Consider the following 24,783-nt stretch of genomic DNA (forward strand, 5'->3'; position numbering starts at 1 on the left):
TCTGTGACTAGTGAAGACTCAAAGTTGGAAACTGCTGATAAAAGACTGTAGAGTGTGCACTTGTGCTGCTCAGTTTTTTGGTGTCTGAGAGGAAGAATGGGTTAGTGTCAAGATTTTTTCAACTTTAAATGTGGAATGTTCATAGGAGCAAGACATGGAAGTGTCAGTATCTCGACAACAGCCAACATGGTTAAGTGTTCCCATTCTGTGGTGTCACGAGTCTATTGCCTCAACAGCAAATGGACCACCAGCCAAAGGTCACATGTGGAACAGACGTGTGGTCAATGCCTGTGGGGAGCATCACGTGTCTCATCTGGAATGCAGAAGCAATACAGCACAGTGGTCTATCTAACTACCCAGTTCAACATAGGAATAGTGAGAGACATTTAAGTCTTAGTCAGCACCAACACTGGACCACTGACATGTGGAATCTGTCGCCTGATTTGATGAATCCCGTTTTCAATTCTATCTGACGATGGGCATATCTGCATTTAGAGAAAGCAATATGAGGCCAAGGAAATTGGATGCACATAGTGACATAGTGTTTTTTTGTCTGGTGGCACCAGGGTCACCCCCCAACTCTGCATTTTTACTATGTAGAATACAAAACTCTGCATAAGGTCAGGGTGTGTTAGTGTGTTTTGTGAAGTATTAGTGTGGGTTGTGTTGTTCCTCTGGCCACTTAGCCTGGGGAAAGCTATTAACACCTCCAGTTTCTGTTACCGCCCCAGGGAGAAGGGCCAGGACACATTAGAAGAATAGCTCTGGCAAGGCAAACCCTGGGGTAGCCTAGGCATTCAAGAAGAGCTAAAAAAAAAAATAATAATAATAAAAATATTGGAAAGGAGACAGGAAGAGGGTGGGATAAAAGGGGTAGAGAACAGGGGGGGGGGCAGTAGTTAAAGCATCTGCCTGATTTGAAAGGGGAGGCAGTAAAGGGACTCCTGGTACAGGATGCCCATCCTGGTCAAGAGGATGGGAGTTGAAAGTGGGTAGTGAGGTGAGCCACCAGGTGAAAGGGGATAGGGACCACCCAGGGTGTGGGAAAAGGGATTGGGGAAAGGAAACAACTACCCCAGGTGGTGGTGGGAATAAAAGAACACAGGGAAAGAGATCCCTATGGTGGAGGTGCTTTTTGGGGCTTTGTCCCACATTGGCCTGGGAGTTACCCTAATGGCCAGTGTCAGCACCCCATACCATGCCAGCTAGGAAAAGCTACAGCATGATGTCAGCTTGGATAACCATGAGGCCCTGAGGGCATGCAGAGCCATCAGTCTGTCTGGTGAAGAGGCTAGATAGAACATGCAATTAATAACTTTCATTCACTCAACATTCACACAATTTTACTTTTTATAGTTTTTTTTCTTATATTTTCTATCTTTTTCTTACATTTTATAGCCAAACACACATTTATATATTTTTACATTTCCACATTTTTCATCATCTCTTTTGCACTTGGTGGGGGTATGCAGTCAATATGGCAAATATAATATATCACTAACCAATGTCATTTAATCTAGCCTATATAAGAGGATAACTAATTAAAGTAATTGGTAAAAATAATAGACATTCACACATTTATGTGACCTTAATATAATGGGGTAAAATTCTCTTTTATTCCTGTACACAATTCCTGTACAAACATGAGCAGACATAGGAAGAAAGAAATATTTCCAGAATGCAAGTATAGTAATGAAGTTTTTTTACATACCTCATAAATGTTCAATATGAGAGCCTTTAGTGAAATTGCACTGAAATCGCACATTCTGCTTATTCACTTTCCCCAACAAATGGAAGGTCAATTCATCAGAAAAAAATCACTCTGTCAGCAAAGTGGCGTTGCACAATGGTAACAGATTTACTTACATGAAACTCCAACACAGCAAAAGCTTTCTCATTACATTCCGAAGCCATGTCGCAACAGAGCAGAACTAGCATCACAGGCAAACGAACAAGTGCATGGTGGGATGCATCCAATGGCATCTGGTGGTTAGCCGAGCAGCATACCGAACATCGCGAGCGTGGAATGAAACTTGAGATATTATGCGTTCTTTCGAGATGGCTACAAATGATTAGGACACATGCGCTTTCCCAAAAAAAAATTCTGAAACCCCGGACTTCATTTTGAATAGCCCTGTATATAAATTTTTAATTAAATCTATTATAAAATACAGGATGGCATTACAAAGTAAACAATTTTAAAGTATAGTATTTTTTATTAAAAATACAATCATATTCCAATGACATTAAGTCGTTTATAATACCAGAAACTGCAAACGTGATTTACTTCAAAACAATTATGCTAATTGTCACATAGGATGAGCTTTGTGCAAGAAACTAGTTGCTATTTGACAATTTTACTTGTCTTACAAGCCTCAAAATAATGGGTCTCTAGTTCATAAACACTCTATATCCATTCTATTATTACTTTATCATAGGTCTGCTGCTACGAGTTAACCATTTTTTTTTAATTAATGAGTTTTTTAATTAATAAATAAATAAAAGTGGTCAGGTCCACTTTTATTTATTGATTTTTTTTGCTATAAAACTCATTACAATATTTTTAAGCCACTGATATTTAATCAGAAAAAAGTATTGAGAAATATTAAAATGAAATCTAGATTATAAGATTCTAATTATGGGGGAAGGAAACATGTCCAACATATCTAAAATACAGGCAACCCCGTATAACACGGTACCTCTACAATACGGTTTCACTCTAACACGATTGATAAATTGCGGAAATCCTCGCACAACACGGTACTTCTACAACAAGGTTTCACTCTGACACGATTTGAGAATTGCTGGAAATCTCGCATAACACAGTATTTTTGAGCTTTTTTTGTACTGGGGAATGCTATTATGTTAGATGCATTTTCAATGTTTCCATTCCTTTTTATGAATCCCTGCTGTTGACTGGCTAGTTATCGCCTTCATGATATTTTTCTAAAGCACATTTCTGGAGGTCACTACCATAAAACAATAAAAACAATTTGCAATTTCCAGTTTATTGGTCTTTTCTGTTAGCGTAATCAATTATAAACAGGTAGTAAATGATCTTCTTGCATTTGCTATAGTACTGATAGATGGAATTCTGTGGGTTTTCACGTTATTATGGTGAAATGCGTTTCCCCTTCCATAAAATATTCAATCATATAAAAAACATAAATAAATTTTCAGAAACTCATTATTCCATATTGTGTTTGTTGCAACTTGTGCGTGCCGTGTTCTTTGTTATTAATTGCTTATTTTTACTGTTTTAAATTTTACAACAAAAAAAAAGTCAGTGGACAGAAATATCAATAAGTATGTACATATTACAGTACGTATTAATTAAGCTATGTATGTAAGTGTAAATGTATTTTTATTTTGCTAACTGGAAAATATTCTTCCAATTTTCATGTATCATTTAAAGTGGGGATCCACTGTATTTTGTTGGGAGATCCCTGGGTTAGGTTCTGTGCTATTGAACCTGTGCTTGTTCGAGACCATAAAAAATAATTGACTTTGAAGAGTGCAGTTCATGACTTTAAAGAGAGCAGAAGGTACATAAAATTTAGATGCTGCAGAAGAGATTGTCCTTAGCAGTGATGAAGAGGAAGCAAATTAAACGAATGTACATTATCTCATATTAAAGTATCACAGTTTCTAAGGTAACAATGTTTGTTTAGTTATTACTATTTAAGTTACCACTATTATAAAAAATAAAGTTAAAATATTAAGTTATTACTACTATAAAAATTAAGTTTCCAATATTTATAAAAAAATTTTTAAAAATTTTAAAAAAGGCGTATTTTTGTTAGCTTTTGGAACATAACCCCCCTTTTGTACTAGTTCTTAGTCATATAACACAGTTTCGCATTACACGAGATTTTTTAGGAACCAAACTACCATGTTATACGAGGGTTACGTGTAGTAAAAGAAACAATAAGTGATCACAAAAAATAAATTTCTCTTACCTTCTTGCTGAACAGCTTTCATATTAGAATTAAAGATATTTTTATGGAATTCACATCTAAAAAATAAAAATAGCATCAGCACCTTTATACTAAATGCAATAAAGGGTAAGGATACCTTAAAGATATGATATTTTTTGAGAAACTGAGTAGTGCATAAGTAGCAATAATAAGTGTTCATTTAATATTGTCAAAACTCGATTTATAAAACCTAGTAACTGGTGTAAAAAGGAAGAACTGCATACCTGGTAATAATAACAAAGCCTTCTTATCTTAACAAAACTAAGTAGAAATATTTAATAAAGTGCTATATATTTATCCCCACTTAGATTGGAAATTAGATTCAGGAATTGGAGTGGATGGTGATAAGTAAAATTGCTAGATTTCTCAAACTCCAGTAATCTCCACATCAAAACCTCAACACAAATAATGCATTAAAATTCTTGTTAATTCAGACTGAATTTAATACAGTTCTTTATAACTCTACAATTTTGGGATTGAATTTCATAAAATCTAAGCGGACATGAGCAGTAAGGTCTGCTTGGGCTCTATGGGATGAGCAGAAAGCATGTTCATAACATCAGCTCATGAAACATTTGTCCACTTTCTTTCACATAAAATTCTATTTATTTAACATGAATTCGTTCTGCATATTCTCAGTGTTATGGAAGAAAAAGGTTACATTAACATACTTTGTACAGGAAAATATCAAATAATTTAGTCATATGGATTGATGCTGTGAACTGTGCTCTGGTACATTCTGCATTTAGCCTGGTTTGATTTTGCTTTCAGAGCGAACTTACGTATCTTTTCCTGCAAGTTCCAACACTGTCCAAGATGATAGCAAAGGAAAATATTAAAGACTCAGTCAATTTAAAATAAAATTGAATTCATCAAGACTGTAGAAAAGTGTGACAAGAAGTATGAAACTAACAAATAACGATGCAATTTCAAAACAAGCAGAATATATCCAACTGTTGAAGAGTAACAAACATATGAAAAGATATTCCGATAAAAAATGATCTTTGTTAAAGAAGTATTCTCAGTGTCAGAAAAGATTTTCTGACACAGGATACTTCCTTAAAGCAGAAAACTTATATACAAAAAGGCTGAACAATATGCTGGGATCTTAAACATAAATGTTTTAAGGCAAGTAGCAGCTGGCTTGTAAATTTCCAAAATCAGAGATGATATACGTTTTAAACACAATTCTAGTGAAATAAAGTTCAAATTTTAGTGATAAAATCTGTAATGAATGGTGCAAAAATTTATCAGAAATACAAAAAGTTTATAATCCTAACAATGTATTCAAAGCAAACTAGATGGGTTTGTTTTACAGGTGTTTGTCATATAAAATACACAGACTAATACACAGACTAAACTATCAAACAGGCAAAGGAAACCAGAGTGTATCTAAAAGAATATATGCACAAGCAAACCAACAGGATTACTTCTGCAATTAGGCTGCAGATAGTGAACTGTTGGTCACTGTTTGAGCAGCGCCTGACTGAATTAAACACAGAGAACCAAGTGTTAAAATCAAAATTAGAGGTTACAACTGAGGAGAAGAACAACTATAAAACAATGAACACATTAACCTATGCCCAATGTACAAAGGTTAATGGCAAACAGGACATAACTAAAGTAAAACAAATAGCTACTAAGCAACCTAATATAAACAAGGAAAGCAACATTATTATTCTGAAAGCTAAAAGTGACTCTACCCATAAAACCAGTGAGGCAGTTAAGGACACAGTGGTAACAAAGTTGAGGCCTCATCTGAGAGAAATAAAGATAAACATGCGGAAAATCAGGAATAATGGAGTCCTGATCGATGTAGCAAGCAAAGAAGATCTAAGAAAAATAGAAAACTATCCTGAGATGGAAAAACTGGGCTTGCTACCTGAAAAACCAAAAGGGGAAAACCCTAATATTATAATCTTTGATGTACCTGTGTCAGTTATCGAAAAATAATTCATGATGGATATGTACTTCAAAAACTTTAACAATGAAATGACAATAGATGAATTTGCTGCTGAATTCCTGCTGAAAAGAGCAACAAAAAACAAAAGGAATGGACAACTCAACATAATTGCAGAAATTACACCAAAAATTTGGAAGGTATTGCAGGGGCAACAGCAAATCTATGCTGGCTGGACCAGTCATAGATTTAGGGAACACTTCCATATCCAAAGTTGCTTTAACTGTCATAAATATGGTCACATTGCCAGACACTGCAGTCAGAAAGAACCTGTTTGTAGTCACTGTGCAGTAACTGACCATGATTACAAAAATAAGTCTCAGCAGGCAAAATGTGCTACCTGCAAGGCAGCACACGGCTGACTGACTATACAAATAGTATCATTTGTATTACTTAATCAATCTAGGATCAACTATGGGCCAGATTGAAAACGTAAATGTGACTAGGGCTCTAAATCTCGTCCAACTGAATGCTCAAAGAGCAAAAGCCGTTGTAGATCAGATCAAACTCAAATTGGAAGAAAATATAGATATCTTGGTACTCCAGGAACCCTACACACATATGGGTTGGGTTCAGGGATACTCAAGAGGTTATAAAATAATAGAATACACCTCAGGTGTCCCTTATACAGTAGTAGTTAAAAATACGAGCAATAGTAGTTAAAAATACTGACCTTACAGTCACAAAGGTGGGTCACCTCTGCTTCCCAGTGGGAGTGTGTGCCCATATCACCAGTGCTGTAGGACAGTTTTACATTATTTCACTATATTCCAGACCAGGTGAAGATATAAATCCAACTATTGAATACCCACAAGTAGTCACAAACTTGCTACCTACTGCAAATATCATAGTGTGTGCTGATGTCAACTGCCGGTCTGCCTTACGGCATATTTGTACGGAAGACAGAGCAGGCACACACAACGGCCAGATACTTTCAGACTATACAGCCATCTCACCCTTTCAAGTGCTAAACCAACCAAATAACCTCTCAACTTTTAGCAGTACCATGTGGGAGAGTGACATTGATGTTACTCTTGCCACCAATTCAATAGCTTATAAAATCACAGACTGGTGTTTCCAGCCAGCCTGGACCAGACCAGATCAGATTACAGAGCCATTTCCTTCAAACTAAACAGGCAATTACAAACAACCCAACACTCCCTGTCGGATATCAAAAGGTATAACCTTAAAAAGGCAAACTGCCAGATTTTTGCAGAACATACAGCAGCTGAGCTGCAAAAACAGGAAAATGAGTGGTCTAGATCAGGCAACTGTAGCCCGGACGAGCAAACACCGACTATGACAAACATTTTAACAAAAACAGCAACCCTGTCTATCCCACGCAAAAAACCGAGGAAGCAGACAGTTCCCTGGTGGTGCCCGAATTGACTATACTCAGAAGTAGGGTACACCAGGCGAGGAGACATTTTCAGAGTCAGAACATCTTGGCCACAAAATGAGGTGGATGCACTTAGAGATTCTTATAGAATCTCTCAGGATTCAGTATACAGCCCTCATAAGAGACAAGAAAAAGAAATGCTGGAGGCACTTGGTGGGTACTACTGGAAACAATAACCCTTGGGGACTTGTCTACAGAATAGTGACCAACAAGCTGCCAAGAGGAGATGTCTTAGAAACTACTGTCAAACCAGATGGAACTCCAACCCTGTGTTGGGGTTCTGTAAATAACATCCTAGACAGTATCATTAAGACTGAAACTGGGAATCATTCCCCCACCCAGCTAGACATTATAAAAGAAAACACTGAATATGACAATGCCAATATTGAACCTCTGTTCACTATACAAGACTTAGAAATAGCACTATCTAAAACCGAAAACAATAAATGCCCAGGTTTTGACCTCTTAGAGGTTGAGATTATCAAAAAATTAGTGGAAATAGCACCAGATAAATTAATAGCACTATATAATAACTGTATGACAGAAGGTATATTCCCAAAAATATGGAAACAAGCTGTGTTAAGATTAATTCTCAAAAACCCTGAAAATCTCCCTACTGATCCCAAATCATATAGACCAATAGCCCCTACTCCCTAAACTAGGGAAAATATATGAAAGTACAGCAAATTAGCTCAATATTACACAGAAGCAGGTTTGCATTCCAACAATCAGTATGGTTTTAAGCAGGGCAATTCTACGGAGGATGTCATGCACCACCTACTGACAACAGTTAAAAACACAGAGGAGAAATATATGCTGGCAATCTCCATTGACTTTGCTGGGGCATTTGACTCCCTCTAGTGGCCTGGTGTCCTTAGGAGACTTTGCCAGGAAAATGCCCCACAAAACCTCTATAAGGTAATAAACAGCTACCTTACAGACAGAAGTGTCTCAATACGCACAAGTTCCAGGAATTAACACGCCCTGTGAATAAAGGCTGCCCACAGAGTTCAATCCTTGGCCCTTTCTTTTGGTACATTGTTCTGGACGAATTTCTGGCCTTGGATCTGGGCCCGGTGGAAAGCTTGGCCTTTGCAGATGACATGATTTTCCTTGTAAAAGGTAACTCAAGAGTGGTTGTAGAGCAAAGATCAAATGCCACCCTCTTGCAGCTGCAGGAGTGGGCACAAATGCACATGCTCAAAATATCACCTGAAAAAACCAAACAAATACTTCTAAAAGGCAATTTGGACATAAGAAGACGTCCACAAATCAAAATTAACACAACCACTATAAAAATGGTAACAGAACTAAAATATCTTGGAGTGGTCTTTGATTCAAAATTAACTTTTTACCCCCATTTGATCTACTTGGCGAAGAAAGTGAGAAATTATACAAGTATGATTGCTAGGATCAGTCGAGCAGACTGGGGACTCAAAAGAAAGATCCTGGCAATCATATACCATGCACTGTTCCTACCTGTTATCACCTATGGAGCCGGTGCATGGTTCATCCGCTCGGCCATAGTAAGAAATAGGAATAAATTAGAATCGATACAAAGGACAATACTATTCACTATTACCAGAGCATGTCGCACAGTAAGCACACCTGTACTACAGTTGTTGGCAGGAACTCTCCCACTTTACCTGGAAGTAGCCAAAAGAGGCTTATATTATAAATTTAAAAACGGCATACCCACAGAATTTCTGGGGATAGCCCTTGATACAACCAACACCTTCAATGATGAAAGAAAAAGAATAGCCACAAAGCTCCATGAGCTATGGCAAACAAAGTGGGAGCTGGAAACCAGAGGTCTGGTTACCAAATGGTTTCTGCCATGGGTGTCAATGGTTAGCCCAAAGCCACCTAAGTGGTATGCCCCTGGACTTTTACAACATTTATATTGACAGGTCACGGCTCCCTAAAGGCGAAACTAACCTCCTTAGGCCTGACCGATTACCCAAACTGCAACTGTGGCGAAAGTGAAGACTGGGCACACATTCTATAATAAATGACATCCCCAGAACAGAGCTAATAGCCCAGATTGGTCTCCCTTCCCAGGGGAGAAGAACATTTGTTCATCATAGAAGAGCAAAATTATAAAGCTTTTACATCTTTCACACAAAGTATTCAAAATGCGCAGAGCAATCCAAAGAATGGCAATTCAGCCCCCCAGCAATTAAACAATAACCAATAGTAAAATTGCCCAAGTTTCCCACCACGTCCAGACGATGACTTAAAAACTGTTAGGATAGCAGTATTCTGTGCCCTGACAGAAACCTGACATAACAAAACTCCCCAGGACTACCCTGCCATGTGTAGGAACCTGGGGCCCCACACCAAATAAGTAACCATGTATATTTTGCCCGATCTATTAGGCCTTTAACACATCTCTTTAGCGTTCAACCCCAACCAGCGATTTCCTAACAGCAATCCCATTAAGCATTAATGTCAAACGCATATTTTTTTTTTTTTTTTTTTAATAGGTCCTAGCCACTGAAATCCCAGAAAAATAGGTGGCAGGACCTGCCAGAGCAATTTTTTGTGATACTGGATACACCCGGCTAGCCTCCATGTGGCAAGGTATGGGCAATGTCCGGCCCCACTAGGAGCCTGGCGGCCAATAAGCCAGACAAACAATGGGCACAACATATCACACTGCACACATACATAGCCCACACATTTTCAAGTCTCTGGCTTGACAGTGTACTGTCCTCGATACAGTAAAATACACGGGGAGATGGGAGAAATCCCAGGTGCCGTCTGACACGAACATACCTTATACCTAATCCACACATACACAGGAGAGTCATCTGCCCTCAGCAAGAATGCATGCGTAAGATGATTATGTCCTATGCGGAGGCGAGCTAGAACAACTTCCTCTCTAGGGTTCCTGCGCAGACTCGACTGCCAATGTTGAATAACAGGCTTTATCTGATATAACTTGTTAGTGACCTGCTCATGCCAAGATTGTTGCCATTGGGAGAGTAATGCAGAGTGTATTAGCTGCCTGCAGTCTGTATAAGAGACTAACAGGCTGCTGTTTTTGGGCTGCGGTGATCTAGCAGCGTTGTCAGCCAATTCATTACCCTTGATCCAATTGCGGTTTGGGATCCAGCAAAAATGGATGTCAAAGGAATGCTCAAAAAGAGCATGCAACCTCTGCTGGACACAGGTCAGCAATGGGTGGGGATTGTACCCAATTCCTGATAAAGCCTGTAGTATACTTAATGAGTCAGTATACAACATGCACCTTTGGTAATTGTGAGTTTCAATATGGCCCAAGGCTAACTCTATAGCATACAACTCAGTGGCATATATGTTGTATTCTTGGGGAATCTTTAAAGATATAGTACTATCTGGAAAGACAGCAGCAGATCCGACAGATAAACTTTGACTTCAAGCCATCAGTGAAGACAGGCAAGAAATCAGAGTATTCGGCTCAGTGAGCAGTATAGAGTTGTTGGTAAACAGAAGATGGTGTGGTGGCCTTACTCCAATTTTTGATGGAGAAATTGCATGATGGAAGGCAAGCATGCCAGGGTGGAAGCCATTGCTTTGGTGATTCAGCAACATCGTTTACCGTGATGTTCAGCTCTTGGACCCGGATACCATAGGGACGGTTGGCAGTGTAGCGGGAGTTATAGAGAGTTTCCCATAGTGGCTGAAAAACGCATGTCCACATAGGGTTATCTGGCAGGGATTTCAGTTTAAAAGTATATTTTAGAAACAACTGCTTTCATCACAGGGACAGAGGTGGTTCACCTGCTTCGACATATAAAATCTGGACAGGAGATGTTCTGAAGGCTCCAGTAGCAATGCGGATGGCTTGATGATGAACTGGATCTAACCTTAGTAGTACACTGTTTCTTGCTGATGCGTACACTTGGGACCTGTAGTCTAATTAGGAATGGACAAGTGCACAATATAGGTGGAGTAAGGTGCAGCGGTCTGCTCCCCATTTATTGGAGGAGATCGCGTGTAGGAGATTCAGTCCCCTTGTGCACTTGGTCCGTAGTTGATGGATATGTGGTACAAATGTTAATTTCTTATTAAATATGAGCCCCAAGAACTTTATGTCGGATGCTACTGGAATGATCTGTTGTCCAAGTTTAAGTTCCGGTTCGAGGTGAAGATTCTGTTTGCGACAAAAGTGTACACAAACAGTCTTCTGTGGAGAGAACCTGAAACCATTAGCCATTGTTTTTCGATGACGCTCATATTGCATGAATGCGAAAAGATGCTAAAATCATCTACAAAGAGGGCACTGTTTACAGTTGGAGGAAGTTGTTCAGTAATAGTTTACTTTGATGGCAAAAAGCGTAACACTTAGGACTGATCCTTGTGGAACTCCCTCTTCTTGACAAAATGGCCGAGAGAGAGAGAGAGAGAGAGAGAGAGAGAGAGAGAGAGAGAGAGAGAGAGAGAGAGAGAGAGAGAGAGAGAGAGAGAGAGAGTGGATCCTACACAAAGCTGGAAAGACCGGTTAGAGAGGAAGTTTTTAATAAAGGTAGCAATGTGTCCCCTAAGACCAAAGTTATATAAATCTTTTAAGATTCTGTATCTCCAAGCCGTGTCTTACGCTTTTTCCATGTCAAAAAAAAAAACTGACACCTGACGCTCACATTTCAGGAAAGCATCACGTATAGATGTTTACAGTCGGATTAAATGGTCGAATGTTGACCTGTTCCTTCAGAAGCCACACTGTGTCCTGGAAAGAAGGTCGTTAGTTTCTAAATACCACATAAGGCGAGCGTTGACCATCCTTTCCAGGATCTTGCACAAGCAGCTGGTCAGAGCAATAGGACGATAATTTTTTGGTATTTTTGAATCCTTTCCTCGTTTCGGAAAGGGAAGGACGGTTGCCATATGCCATGAGTCCGGAAATGTCTCTTCAATATAGATTCTATCATAGAGACAGAGCAAACGATCCATGGATTCTGATGAAAGGTGTTTAATCATCTCAAAATGGATGTCATCTGGCCCAACCACACTCACCTTGGATAGTGAGAGTGCTGCTTTCAGCTCCCACTGTGTAAAGGGCTGATTGTATTCCTCGCAGTTGTTAGATGGCAGCTTCAGGTGACGTTTTTCTGATATTTGTTTGAGCATGAGGAACTCTGGGGAGATACGATGTTTCTGAAGACACTTTAGCAAATGTCTCCCCGAGAGTATTTGCAATTGCAGTTAGATCTGCAATTATACATCCATTATGTTCCAGGATCGATGAAGGGTGTGAGGTGTATTTGCCCTTCATTTTCCGAACTTTGTCCCAGATAGCTTTGGGATTGGCAACCCATGTCAGGAAGATGAAAATCGGATCCAAGATTCCTTTTGGCTCTGATGTCTGATGTACTGTGCTTTGGCACGTGCACGTTTGAAGGCTATTAAATTATCTGTGCTGGGGTAACAACGAAATATTCCCTATGCTTTGTTTTGAGCCTTCCTAGCTGCTGTGCATTCTCTATTCCACCATGGTTTTGGAAAACGTGGAAAGCGGGATGATGTCCTTGGAATTGCAACTGCCGCTGCCTGGACCATACTTTCTGTGATGTGCTTTACTGACTCATTAATTTGCTCCTGGCTGACTGTAGTGGTATTAAACGTTGCCAGATGACGAAAGGCATTCCAGTTGGCGTGATCTGTCTTCTAACGAAGTATCCTCGACTGGTGACATTGTCTCCCATCAGAAATTGTGAATATCACTGCCATAAAGGTTTTCTTCAACCTTCCATGTACACACACAGGCAGGAGAGAAGCTGAGCAGATGGAAACATCAATAGCAGTAAAGGTTCGGATAGCAATGTGGGAAAAGGTATTAGATCCCACATTTAGAAGGGCCAGATCATTATTTTCAAGCAATTGCTCGATACTCCAACCTCTTCTATTGATGTCAGAACTACCCCACAGAGTATTATGTCCATTGAAATCCCCTAATAATAGAAAAGGGGGTGGCAGTTGCTTAATGAAATCATCATCTATTTGCCACCTGGGGAATGTCGTTCCCAGGTGGCAAATAGATAGAAAAAACTGTTAAGAGGAACCCTACTGTAAGACGAACTGCTACAGCCTCTAAGTTTGTGGTAATTGGCATAGCTTGGAAGGGGGTGTGGATATCCACAAGTATGGCGACTCCTCTGTGGGCAGGCCCATCCCCAGTTCTGTCTTTGCGAATAACTGAATAGTTACGCAAGTAAGGATCCTCATTTGCCTTAAAATACGTCTCCTGTAAGCAAAAGCAAATTGCACACAGAAGAGCCTTGATGTCATCCCTATTTCTACAGAATCCACGACAATTCCATTATAGAAATTTAAATGTACCCATTATTTAGATTTATTGGGTCCATCTTCCAAAGGGCTGAGGGCTTTGTTTTCTCAGTCCTGGATTTCTCTTTCTTAGGAAAGACTGGTCGTTGGGCCATATCCAGTTCTTCTTCTTTTGCGAAGAGTTCCAGGACTGATTCTTTCTGTACCTCCTTATCTTTCACATTCATTGTTTCTTGGATTACAGTTGGCTGTTCCAATTTCTTTGGAATTTCTTTAACACTGTTTTGGAAGTGCTGGAGAATTAGGAGGTACGAATATAGGAGTGCCAGCTGACTGAGATTTTTGGGTGGGCTTTTGTGAGCTTAATAAATAGTGCGCAATGGGAGTAAATGATTCCCTAGGTGGAACTGTCATATCTGTCTGAGTCTCGATGGTACTCTTCCCAGAAGCAATCTGGGCGTACAAAGGCTTGGCGCTATTTATTGGCTGGATGGGTTTTCTAGCCTCCTGATAGAATATGTTCAGCTCTGTTTTTATTTTTTGAATTTATTTTTCTTCCTTCCACCGCTGGCATGCTCTCCTTGGCAGTTCATACAGTTTGGCTTAAAAGCTGAACATCCCTTGCTCTCATGGGCTTTAACACCAAAGCGAGCACAGGCAGGGGAGCCACGACAAGCTGTTTGGGAGTGGCCATACTTTTGGCATTTAAAACACCTCAGTGGGTTTGGGATGTAGATCCTCACTGGGCAGTATAAGTAGCCTGTCTTGATCGAAGTTGGAGGACGTGTGGTGTTGAATGTTAGGATGAGAACTTGGGTAGGGACGAGATTCTCATTCTTACACATCGATATTCTTTTGACAGCTGTCACTCCTTGGTCTCTCAACTCAGAGGAGATCTCTTCTTCAGAGACATGAAGGTTCCACTCTGAAATGACACCACGTGAGAAGTTCAGAGTTTTATGGGGCGTAACAACGATGGGTATTCCCCCCATTGATGTGGCTTTCAGAAGTTGCTGTGCATGTTTTTGGCTTGCAGCCTCAACTAAAATGTCTCCAGAACGCAGCCTTTTGACGGATTTTGGAGATCCTGCCAACCCTTCTAATCCTTTCTGGATGAAAAAGGGTGACATTTTCCCAAGTGACTGCTCTCCAGTGGAATGGAGAATGAGGAAAAGCGGTGTCACTGATGGTGGTCTATTCTCAGTTATGGGTCTTTTTGAATTGGTATTATCAGTGTCATCACATCGGTTAGGTAGGGGCCTTGTTAGGGCCCCAGAAGAATTAGGATTTATAATACTCATAGGAGTAAGATAAAAATTTCAGATGCCCTAAGTACCTCACCCACCACGGAGCCCTACGAGGGGACGCCCACTCGTGAACTAGCAGGTATTGTGTACACGAATGGGACACCAAGTTCGCTCAGGAGCATCATACCCACGTTTCCAATAAGCCTTGATCCCGTCCCAGGACCAAAGGGAGAGAGATTTATTGGAATGCAGTTGACCCAAGCAGTAAGTACCACCTGCTGATTGATCCCAGTCGGGCTGGTCCAGGACCTCCAGTCTTGTCGAAGAAGGGGCTAAAGTGGTGTATTAAGGCTGGGCCTCTCAACCACCAGGATCCCCCTTTCCGAGTTTTCACGGGTCGGGGCTGCACATGCCGGATTCCAGTGATGCTAATCTGGAAGACCAGCAGCACTGGGAGGTCCCCTCACCACGTACAGGTGCCCACGGCGAGGGGGTAGCCTTCTGATATTTGAATTATGCCTTCTCTGCAATTTATAAGTACACACCATAGCTATTCTTCAGTTTCAGTATCATTTGTCTTTCTATATTACTGCTCATGGCTGCTGATTTTTAAGTCCTTTGTTTTTCCTTAATGTTTGTTCTACTTTTCTTGTATTAAGAAGGTGCAGAGGATGTATTAACATTTATACTGGAAAATTTGGCAAACAAAATACTTTTTTTCATCTTAAATCAGACAAGCTATACAAACACGCATAGAAGAATAGCAAAATAAAAATTTAGTTGCTTTTAAATATTTAAATAATGCTTTGAGCTACAAAACAAATTTTGACTCCAGTTTGTCACTACCTTCAAAATCAACACTACAAGCCATTGTTAAAAAATTACTTTCAAGATATTTTATTGGTAATTTCAAAGTGGGAGAAGTTGACAAAGCTTCATCAGATGTTTATCAATTTCAGAATAACTCACCTACGCCCATGCAACAGAAAGCTCGTTCTTCATTTACTATAATGCTTTATTGAATGTTGTAATAGAAAATGCAATTTGTACACACAATGCAGAGTATTATTCAGCATACAATGTTAAGAATATCATCAAAGAAATGAAAGTCTTCAAGGCAACTGGTAAACATACAGAAAACTTAAACCTTCTGTTTGCTGCATTTTCAACAGTCCCACAGACTTCAGTTAAAGAAAAGAGCTTTTTCTGCAGCAGGCCTATTTGTCACTAAAATTTGGATTTCCTTAAGAGATAGTAGTATCGACTATTTGTGCTTTTAAAGAATAACTTCAATCGATGAAAGAGTAAATATGTTTGTAATATTTGAATTTGTTCGTATATTATGTTATTTTTTATGTTATGTTTTATTTTCTATGTATTTTTTTGAATAAAAACGTGTTATTTCCATTGTTTCCACTTTTTTTTTTACCTAATTTTAGTTTCAAATAGAATCCAGAATTTCCTGAGATCCAGAGATTTGTATTAATTCCATCTTGGAATACCATGAACGATAAAATATCGGGAAACGATAAGGCTTAATATCTATATATATGAATCATGTTAAGTAGTTGGTGATTTGTGATTTTATGAACAACATTTTGGAATTCAAAAGTACATCCCCAAGGGTATCAAGACTAATACTCAAGATTTCTAAGAGGTACAAGAAATGTACAACGAAATTGAGAGGCTTCTAGATGAGCAGAAAACCCACTACACTATTATTATGGGGGACTTCAATGCTAAGGTTGGAAAAATACAAAACAGTGTAGAAATGGGAACTATAGGAAATTTTGGAATTGGTGAAAGAAATGAAAGAGGCAAAAGACTTGTGGAATTTGCAGAATCTCAAGGATTATAAGTAATGAACACTTTTTTCAAGAAAAGGGTGAACAGAAAGTGGACATGAAAGACTCCAAATGGATTAACAACTAATGAAATCTACTTCATCCTCACTAACAGAAGATATATTGTGAATGATGTTACCATCCTGAATAAGGTAAATGTTGGAAGTGATCACAGAATGGTAAAATGTACACTTGATATAGATGTAGGAAAGGAAAGGAAAATACTGACTCGAGTAAATAATACAAAGGTCTTTGAAATAACAGAGGAGGGAAAAAAAGCAGTATGTACTGGAACTTAAGAACAAGTTTGAGCTTCTGCAGACTGCTCAGGACAAAGATATCGACGAGGAATATTACAACTTTCTGAAAGCGATAAAGCCCAAGAAACCTATAGGGTAAAAGAAATCCAAAGAAGAAAAAATTAGTCAAGAAACACTTGTCGCGATGAACCGAAGGCGAAAAATGAAGAGCAAAATAAACACTGACAAGGAAAAAATTGAGTATACTGAGTTATGCAAAGCCATTAGAAAGAGACTCAGAGAGGACATAAGAAGATTTAACACAAGAAAAGTAGAACAAGCATTAAGGGAAAACAGAGGATTTAAATCAGCAGCCATGAGCAGTAATACAGAAAGACAAATGATACTGAAGCTGAAGAATAGTGATGGTGTACTTATAAACAGCAGAGCAGGCATAATTCAAATAGCAGAAGACTACTATAGAGAATTATACAAGGAGCGAGGGAATGATGCCAGCAGTGGGGAAGATGGATTGCAAATTAGTAACACGTACGACATACCCGATATTCTTCCTGATGAGGTAGAGAAAAATTGAAGAATCATTGAGAAAAATGAAGAATCAGAAAGCCCTGGGAGAAGATGAAGTTACTGTAGAGTTGTTAAAATTGGGAGGAAGAGACATAACACAAAAACTGGCAAGGTTCTTCACAAAGTGCATTAGAAAAGGTGTGTGAAGCCTAAGAAGTGGAATAATGTAATCATAGTTTTGCTGCATAAGAAAGGAGATAAATCAGAAATTGGAAATTAAAGACCAATTAGCTTGTTATCCCACATCTACAAGTTGTTCACAAGGGTCATTAACAGATTAGAAAGAATACTTGATGAGAATCAACCGAAAGAGCAAGCTGGCTTTAGGACAGGATTCTCAACTATGGATGACCCTCACATAATATCACAGCTAATGGAGAAAGCAAATGAATATAAAACACCATTATGCCTGGCATTTGTGGATTATGAAAAGGCATTTGACTCCATACAGCATAAGCTAATGTTTCAGGCACTGGAAAGACAAGGCATAGATACCCCACATATTATGATTTTGAAGAAAATATATGAGAATGCTACCTCCTTTATTAGACTAGACAAAGACAGTAGGAAATTTAAAATCGAGAAAGGAGTTTGACAAGGGGAGACAATATCTCCGAAGCTGTTTACTGCTGCCCTTGAGGAAGCTTTCAGAAGATTAGACTGGTCGCAGAAAGGAGTCAATGTGAATGGAGAGTACCTAAACCATTTACGATTTGCAGATGACATTGTGGTCATAAGCCACGATCCCAAAGAATTAGAGGAAAATCTTAATCAGTTATGCACAGTTGGTAAGGATTTTGAACTAAAGATGAATATGGCTAAAACAAAAGTAACGATGAACAAGTATGCCACAGAAAGGGAAATAATGATTGAAGGAGCAGTAATTGAATAGGTGGAGTCATATTTATCTGGAACAAGTTATTAGCTGTAATAATGATAATTGGCTGGAAGTCAAGAGAAGAATAAATTTTGGATGGATAGCATTCAGGAAATATAGTCACATATTGAAGAGCAATATCCCAGTTTGTCTGAAACTTAAAATAATGAACCAATGTATACTCCCAACCATGACCTTATGGAAGTGAAACTTGGGCACTCACCAAAAGAATGGAAGAGAAGCTGAGAACTACACAGTGAAGAATGGAACAAATTATATTGGAAATCAGAGTGTTAGATAAGAAGAGAAACACATGGATTAGGCAGCAAACTCAAGTAAAGGACATCCTTATCAAAACTAAAAAACTAAAGTGGTCTTGGGCAGGACACATAGCTCGAAGAGATGATGACAGATGGACTAAGAAAATAACAGAATGGTACTCAAGAGGAGCTAGAAGAAAACCTGGAAGACAAAGGCAGAGATGGATAGATGAAATTCATGAGTTTGTTGGTTGTAAATGGATGGCCAGTGCTCAAAACAGAAGGAACTGGAAAGTTGCTGGAGAGGCCTTCATCCTGCAGTGGATTGAAAATGGCTGATGATGATAATGATGATTTATGAAGCTGTCTGTTAGGAGGCAGCAGATTTTGTTCGCAGCCTTGTCGTTGAAGAGATAAATCACATGATGGAAGAAAGAAAGAACAAAGAGGAAAGGTGGAAGTGGTATTAGTAGCTATTTTAACGAGATCAAGCTGCCAGATGTAAAGTATGTATCGAGGAAAGACAAACACCAGCTAGCTGAGTCATAGATGGACACAACAATAAATGGGTTTATCTCACGAAGGAGAAAAAAATATATATTTATCAACACATAACATTTATATATATATAAATAAATGTGCTGCCATCCATAGTTCATTATTCGTCTATATAATCTGGTTAAGATTACTTTTGTCGGTAGTGTGGCTTTGCACTGGAGTGCTCGTATCTGTTCTATTTTTAATTTTCGCTGCATCAGGACCACCGCTGTTCAATTCCCCTGCATTGGCGGTTCGATCTGGGATCCTGTGGTGGACTGATCTTTCGATCGATGCTCCTTTGTGGTGATTTGTCTAGCGTTCGAAATGCAGCAATTCCCTGACCATTATTGGCCTTGTGGGCCTCTGTCGAGATGGGGCGTAATGGCCAGTCTATTTTTGGTTTATTTTTGTTTTGTTTTATTGTAGTGGTTTACATCTCTGTTGGTGATATTTCACATAAATTTGGACCTGGTGCTTGCCAGAGGGGGCACTGTTAAATTTCTATTTAATTGGCTTTTAAAATCAATGAATTATTATTCATACATTTAGATTTTCTAAATTATTTTAGAGAGTTTCTGCTGCAATATTTTTACTCTTGTTACCCCTCTCTTCCCTCCCTGCTTGGTTTGATTTAATTTAGGTTTAATTTCAACTTTTTTCGGTCTTGTCTTGCCATACTGCTGGCATTATTTTATTTTTATTTTAATTCTTATTCTAATTTATTTGTATGGTTAAATAAATGTTTATTTGTATGGTTAAATTTATATATATAAATAAATGTTATATATTGATAAAAGTTGTAGAGGAAAAAAAAAGAAACAGGGATATGAGGAAAGGCAAAATGTAAAGATGAGAGACAAAACTGGAAGATTATTCTTAAGATTATTCTTAATAATATAGCAGTTTCAAATAATTTACGCACCAGTTGTTTTTTGGTTTTCAGGAGCATTAGCAACTAAGGCCATATTGCTCCTGGGATATGCGATGGTCATTCCCTGACCTTTCCGCATCCTCTGTTTTTGGTGGTCATGGGCTCGAACCCCAGTCTAATCAAGAAGCGTGTGCTATGCACTGCTGCTCCTGCCCACCTGACTACAGAGGCGCCTTACACACCAGTAACATTACAGATATGAGGGAAGGCAAAATGGAAAGATGAGAGACAAAACTGGAAGATTATTCTTAACAATATAGCAGTTTCAAATAATTTACGCACCAGTTGTTTTTTGGTTTTCAGGAGCATTAGCAACTAAGGCCATATTGCTCCTGGGATATGCGATGGTCATTCCCTGACCTTTCCGCATCCTCTGTTTTTGGTGGTCATGGTCTCGAACCCCAGTCTAATCAAGAAGCGTGTGCTATGCACTGCTGCTCCTGCCCACCTGACTACAGAGGCGCCTTACACACCAGTAACATTACAGATATGAGGGAAGGCAAAATGGAAAGATGAGAGATAAAACTGGTAGATTATTCTTAACATTATTCTTAATAATATACCAGTTTTAAATAAATTACACACCAGTAACATTATAGATATACAAACATTTGACTTCCATAGTCTTTTCACTAGCATTTATCTGGATGATCTAAAAACATGTTCTTCATAAAATCTATCAGGAACACACACAAATAATCAAATGTAATGCTACTTCGCTCATCTTTCCATTTTGTCTTCCCCCACCATTTTACTTTTTTTCACAACTTTTATCAATACATAACACTTATGTTTATTGGGTGCTTTCTATTTATCAGTGGCCTTGTCCATAAGTTTCCCCTCTATCCGAGTTACTTCCTTTTCCCCTTTGAAATTTTTTATAATTATATATTTAAATATATATGTGAGCAGGTTCTTTTAATTTTAATAGCACAATTCAATAATAAAGTTTGCTGTCAAAAGAGAGATGATAATCATGAACTTCAGCATAATTATCCTTTGACACTGAATGAAGGCTGCTGCACAGGAAATATGCAGCAGGCTCCATTGTGATGCGTAGACTACCATGGTGAATGGGGCACAACCATTTTAAAGCACTACATTTAGCAGAGTTGTAAACTGAAGATCCATAACCTAACCATGATCTTTTTATAATGTGATATAAGCAGAGAAGAGTTTTCCTTCAAGAAACAGCTTAAAACTGTTTCTTAAAACTACTTGTATTCGAAACTGTTTGATATAGTCAAGGAAGGGTAATTATTACCTAAGATGACACCAAATAATCTGATATTAGGTACAACAGCTAAAACATGACCCAATTTTAGAATCACATCAGGAACAGAGATTATGCTTTCTACAGAAACAAACGGCAACTTAGTGTTTTTTTGAGTGGATAAACAAAAGCTGTTTTTTGCAGCACAAGTCATAATTATGTTAATCACTACTTGGAAATCACTGCTCAATCATTCTCATATTTTGTGAATGGCAGAATATACTCAAGTAGTAGTAGTAGTGGCATGTGATGCAAGAAAGCAAGTGTATGAGCTTATGCAGCATCAGCCAAAAAAAAAAAAAAAACGCACCATTCCCTCCAAATGCCTGTCCAGTTCCTCCTTAAATTTATTCAACCTATCAACTTCCACAACAACAGATGGAAGTTTGTTCCAGCAATTAACCATCCGCTGGCTAAAGGCAAATTTCCGCACATCTATTCGGGTAGGATTGAAGAATCTGTCGTGATATTAGATGGGGAATATCGCTGCTTTCTTGTGATGGAGAGCGATACAGAGGTACATGTATATGGGTATTCTACGAGTCATCTGCACAGAGTTGTAAAAAGAGTGAACTGGACATTCTGAGTTACTGAAATTATTTTTACTATACATTGGCACTTAAAAGTGAATCCTGTGGTATATACCTTCTTCTTGACTGAATGTGTGATGAAAGGAAGAACTACAAACGGACCTGGAAAAGCTCAATGTTTCAAGAAGTTGTGTGTGTATTCCGAACTTTGGAAGACTGCCCCCTAGGCCTTAGTGTGTGAAAGCCACACACACAATGCCCGAACCCTAATAAAAAAAATTTAACACAATGCCCTAGCTGTGCCAGAGGCTTTCTCAATATTTAGAAGAAGCATAGTGAAATGTTTCTCTCTGAATATTTACATTGAGAAAGCCACATTGCAAGGGGTTGATGAGATTGGATTTGATCAATGACTGGCACCCATGGAACAAATGCCTAAATGTGATATAGGTGACTAAGTATGGAATGTAGAACAGTACTCTGCATGAATTAGAAATAATTTATTAACTGGCAGTTACCACTTTTTGACATAAAGGCCAGATAATAATAAACTAAATAAAAAAAATTGCTATAATTTCTCTAATAAAAAAGTAATGTGAAAGGAGAATAGGTTACTGTACATTTTGGCCTTTAACAGTGGATTTTGGGGAAGGCTTTTCATACTGAGAAGAGCTGCACAAGATGTATTTACTCCCACAGAGCAACTTGATGGCTACAAAGATAGAAGAAAATTGTGATTGGTCCATGTCTTAATCACTGTATACTCCTGACAATTACTATTTTGGTTTCCTGGAGTTGAACAGATTGTGATACCATCATGGTCCCCTTATTGAAACCTGTGTGGCCTTCTCGTGGGGTCAAGAAGCTGACTGGCTCTGGCTTGTCTCTTTTGAATAAGCAGTGATCTACATAGCATGACTGGAGATTGAATGGATGGGGCATGAGTTGGTTAACTGAATGGCTGACTGGCTGTAGCTGCTTGGAAAATGTGTCCTGAATTCTTTGGGACCTCCTGGTGCCAGTAGAACTATGGATGTGGGAGATGAGGCAGAGTACCAAGGGTAGGGGGTAAAGTGTAAAGTGTTCATTGTCTAACGGCCCAAGGGGTTTCCCCCATCTCCGTGTTGTGTACTCTGTTTGTGAAACACAGAACACTGTGAAGGCCAGAGATTTTAAAAAGTGTAAGGTACATGTTTATGTTGTGTAGTGTCATGTTGTGTTGTTCCTCTGACCTTTTAGCCGTTGGGCCCCTAGTGGGACCCCCCCCCCCCCCCGTTGCCCACACTTAACCCCGAGGAGGCAGGTCAGGCATAGAGGGATCACATTAGAAGTAATTACTCTGGCAGGCCCTGCCACCTAATTTCCTAAGATTTCAGTGGCAAGGGCCTAAAAAAAAAAAAAATAAAAAAATAAATAAAATAAAAAAAATAAATTAAAAAAAAAAATAAATAAATAAATAAAATAAAAAAATAAATAAAAAATAAAATAAAATAAATAAATAAAAAATAAATAAAAATAAAAAATAAAATAGAATAAAATGCATATTTAGTTAGAGCAGGGGTGAAGACTGAGGAAGGGGGGACAGATAGAAATATGGGGATGATAGGGAAGGCAACCCCAGAAAGGTCAGTGGGGACTGGCCCCACCAGGAGAAAAAAAAAAAAATGGGGTAGCAGGGAGGGGGGGGACAGAAACCCGTCCCCTCCCTCTCCCTACCAGGGGAGGGGGTATTAAAGTGAACCAAGTTAGGGTACATGGTTCGGAATGCTAGTTGGCCAAGAAAAGAAGTTGACATCCAATGGCATGCTGGTGGCGTTGTCAGTCTTTATCTAGGAGATTGTCTTATTGGTCACATCCATGAGAGACAAGTCCAGAAGTATAAGAACCTTTTGTCTTTCTTAGATTGTCTTAATTTGTGGATTGTCTCTATTCAAAGATAGTTATTTGGTAGTTATCTTTGGTGGGTGACATTTTGGAGAATGTATAGTAGTTCACACCAATGATGGTAATGCTGGTCAAGTTTAGCTGCCTGGTTCCAGTACCATCAGGGTCCCTGGGTTCATTTAGTAGAGGGTTATCATGTTGCTGCAATTAGTTGTCTTCTCCTCAAGAAAAGCTGCTGTGCATAGTTGGTGAGAGCTTGATACTCTTCCTTAGTATCCAGTAAGTGGTTTTCTTTGCCTTTTGGTATATAAGTCAGCTTTGTGATAAGCTGGCAGCGGAGGTCATTGTAGAGGGGGCACTCGTGCATGAGGTGATCCCAGTCCTCAATTCCTCCACAGGCGCATGTTGGGTCCTCTTCTAGGCCAAAGGTTGTTAGTTTTGCCTTTATTGAACCATGGCCGGTAAGCAAATACGTGGCATACAGGCCTGGAGAAAACCATAATGAGGATTTTGGATAGATTCTGCTAACATCTGAGATGAATCTCCTGGTGATTTCCCCCTTGGTTGAATTTGTCCAGCGGTCCTGCCACACCCACTGCATGTGTGCTTGAAGTCTCCTCTTCTCAAATTTTTGGTTGTTGGTAAGATTCAGCTCGAATCCCAAGCAGGTCTGAGACACACCCTTAGACAGATGATACAACATTCCATTTCTCACCACCTCCAGGTCGAAGGGGAGGGCCCCCACCAGGACCTGGAGGGCGTGAGTACTCACAGTGCCGCAGGCACGAGAGATGGAGAGCAGGACCGTGCGTTGAGTGGAATCCAGGATTCGTCTGTTTACTGCAGTCGTAGCCTTGCCAAACCAAATTCCGGCTGCATACGTAATCACAGGGATGAAGATAGCCTTGTAATACAACGAGAGGGTTCGCTTGCTGAGACCCCAGTCCCGACGGGACTGGGGTCTCAG

At 39.1% G+C, this 24,783-nt stretch overlaps 1 protein-coding gene across 1 annotated transcript in view; it reads right to left on the reverse strand.

The window, feature by feature from the left end:
- LOC150088209 (poly(ADP-ribose) glycohydrolase-like) overlaps positions 1-24,783 on the reverse strand; it is a 325,145-nt gene that overhangs the window by 254,158 nt on the left and 46,204 nt on the right. Inside the window, exon 3 of the mRNA XM_090370070.1 lies at positions 3,960-4,015. Within this exon, the coding sequence (XP_090226196.1) occupies positions 3,960-4,015 (56 nt within the window). The remainder of the gene's footprint in view (positions 1-3,959; positions 4,016-24,783) is intronic.

This window comes from Mastigoproctus giganteus, chromosome 3, assembly GCF_048544385.1.
Source record: "Mastigoproctus giganteus isolate SK-2022 chromosome 3, ASM4854438v1, whole genome shotgun sequence".
NCBI lineage: Eukaryota > Metazoa > Arthropoda > Arachnida > Uropygi > Thelyphonidae > Mastigoproctus > Mastigoproctus giganteus.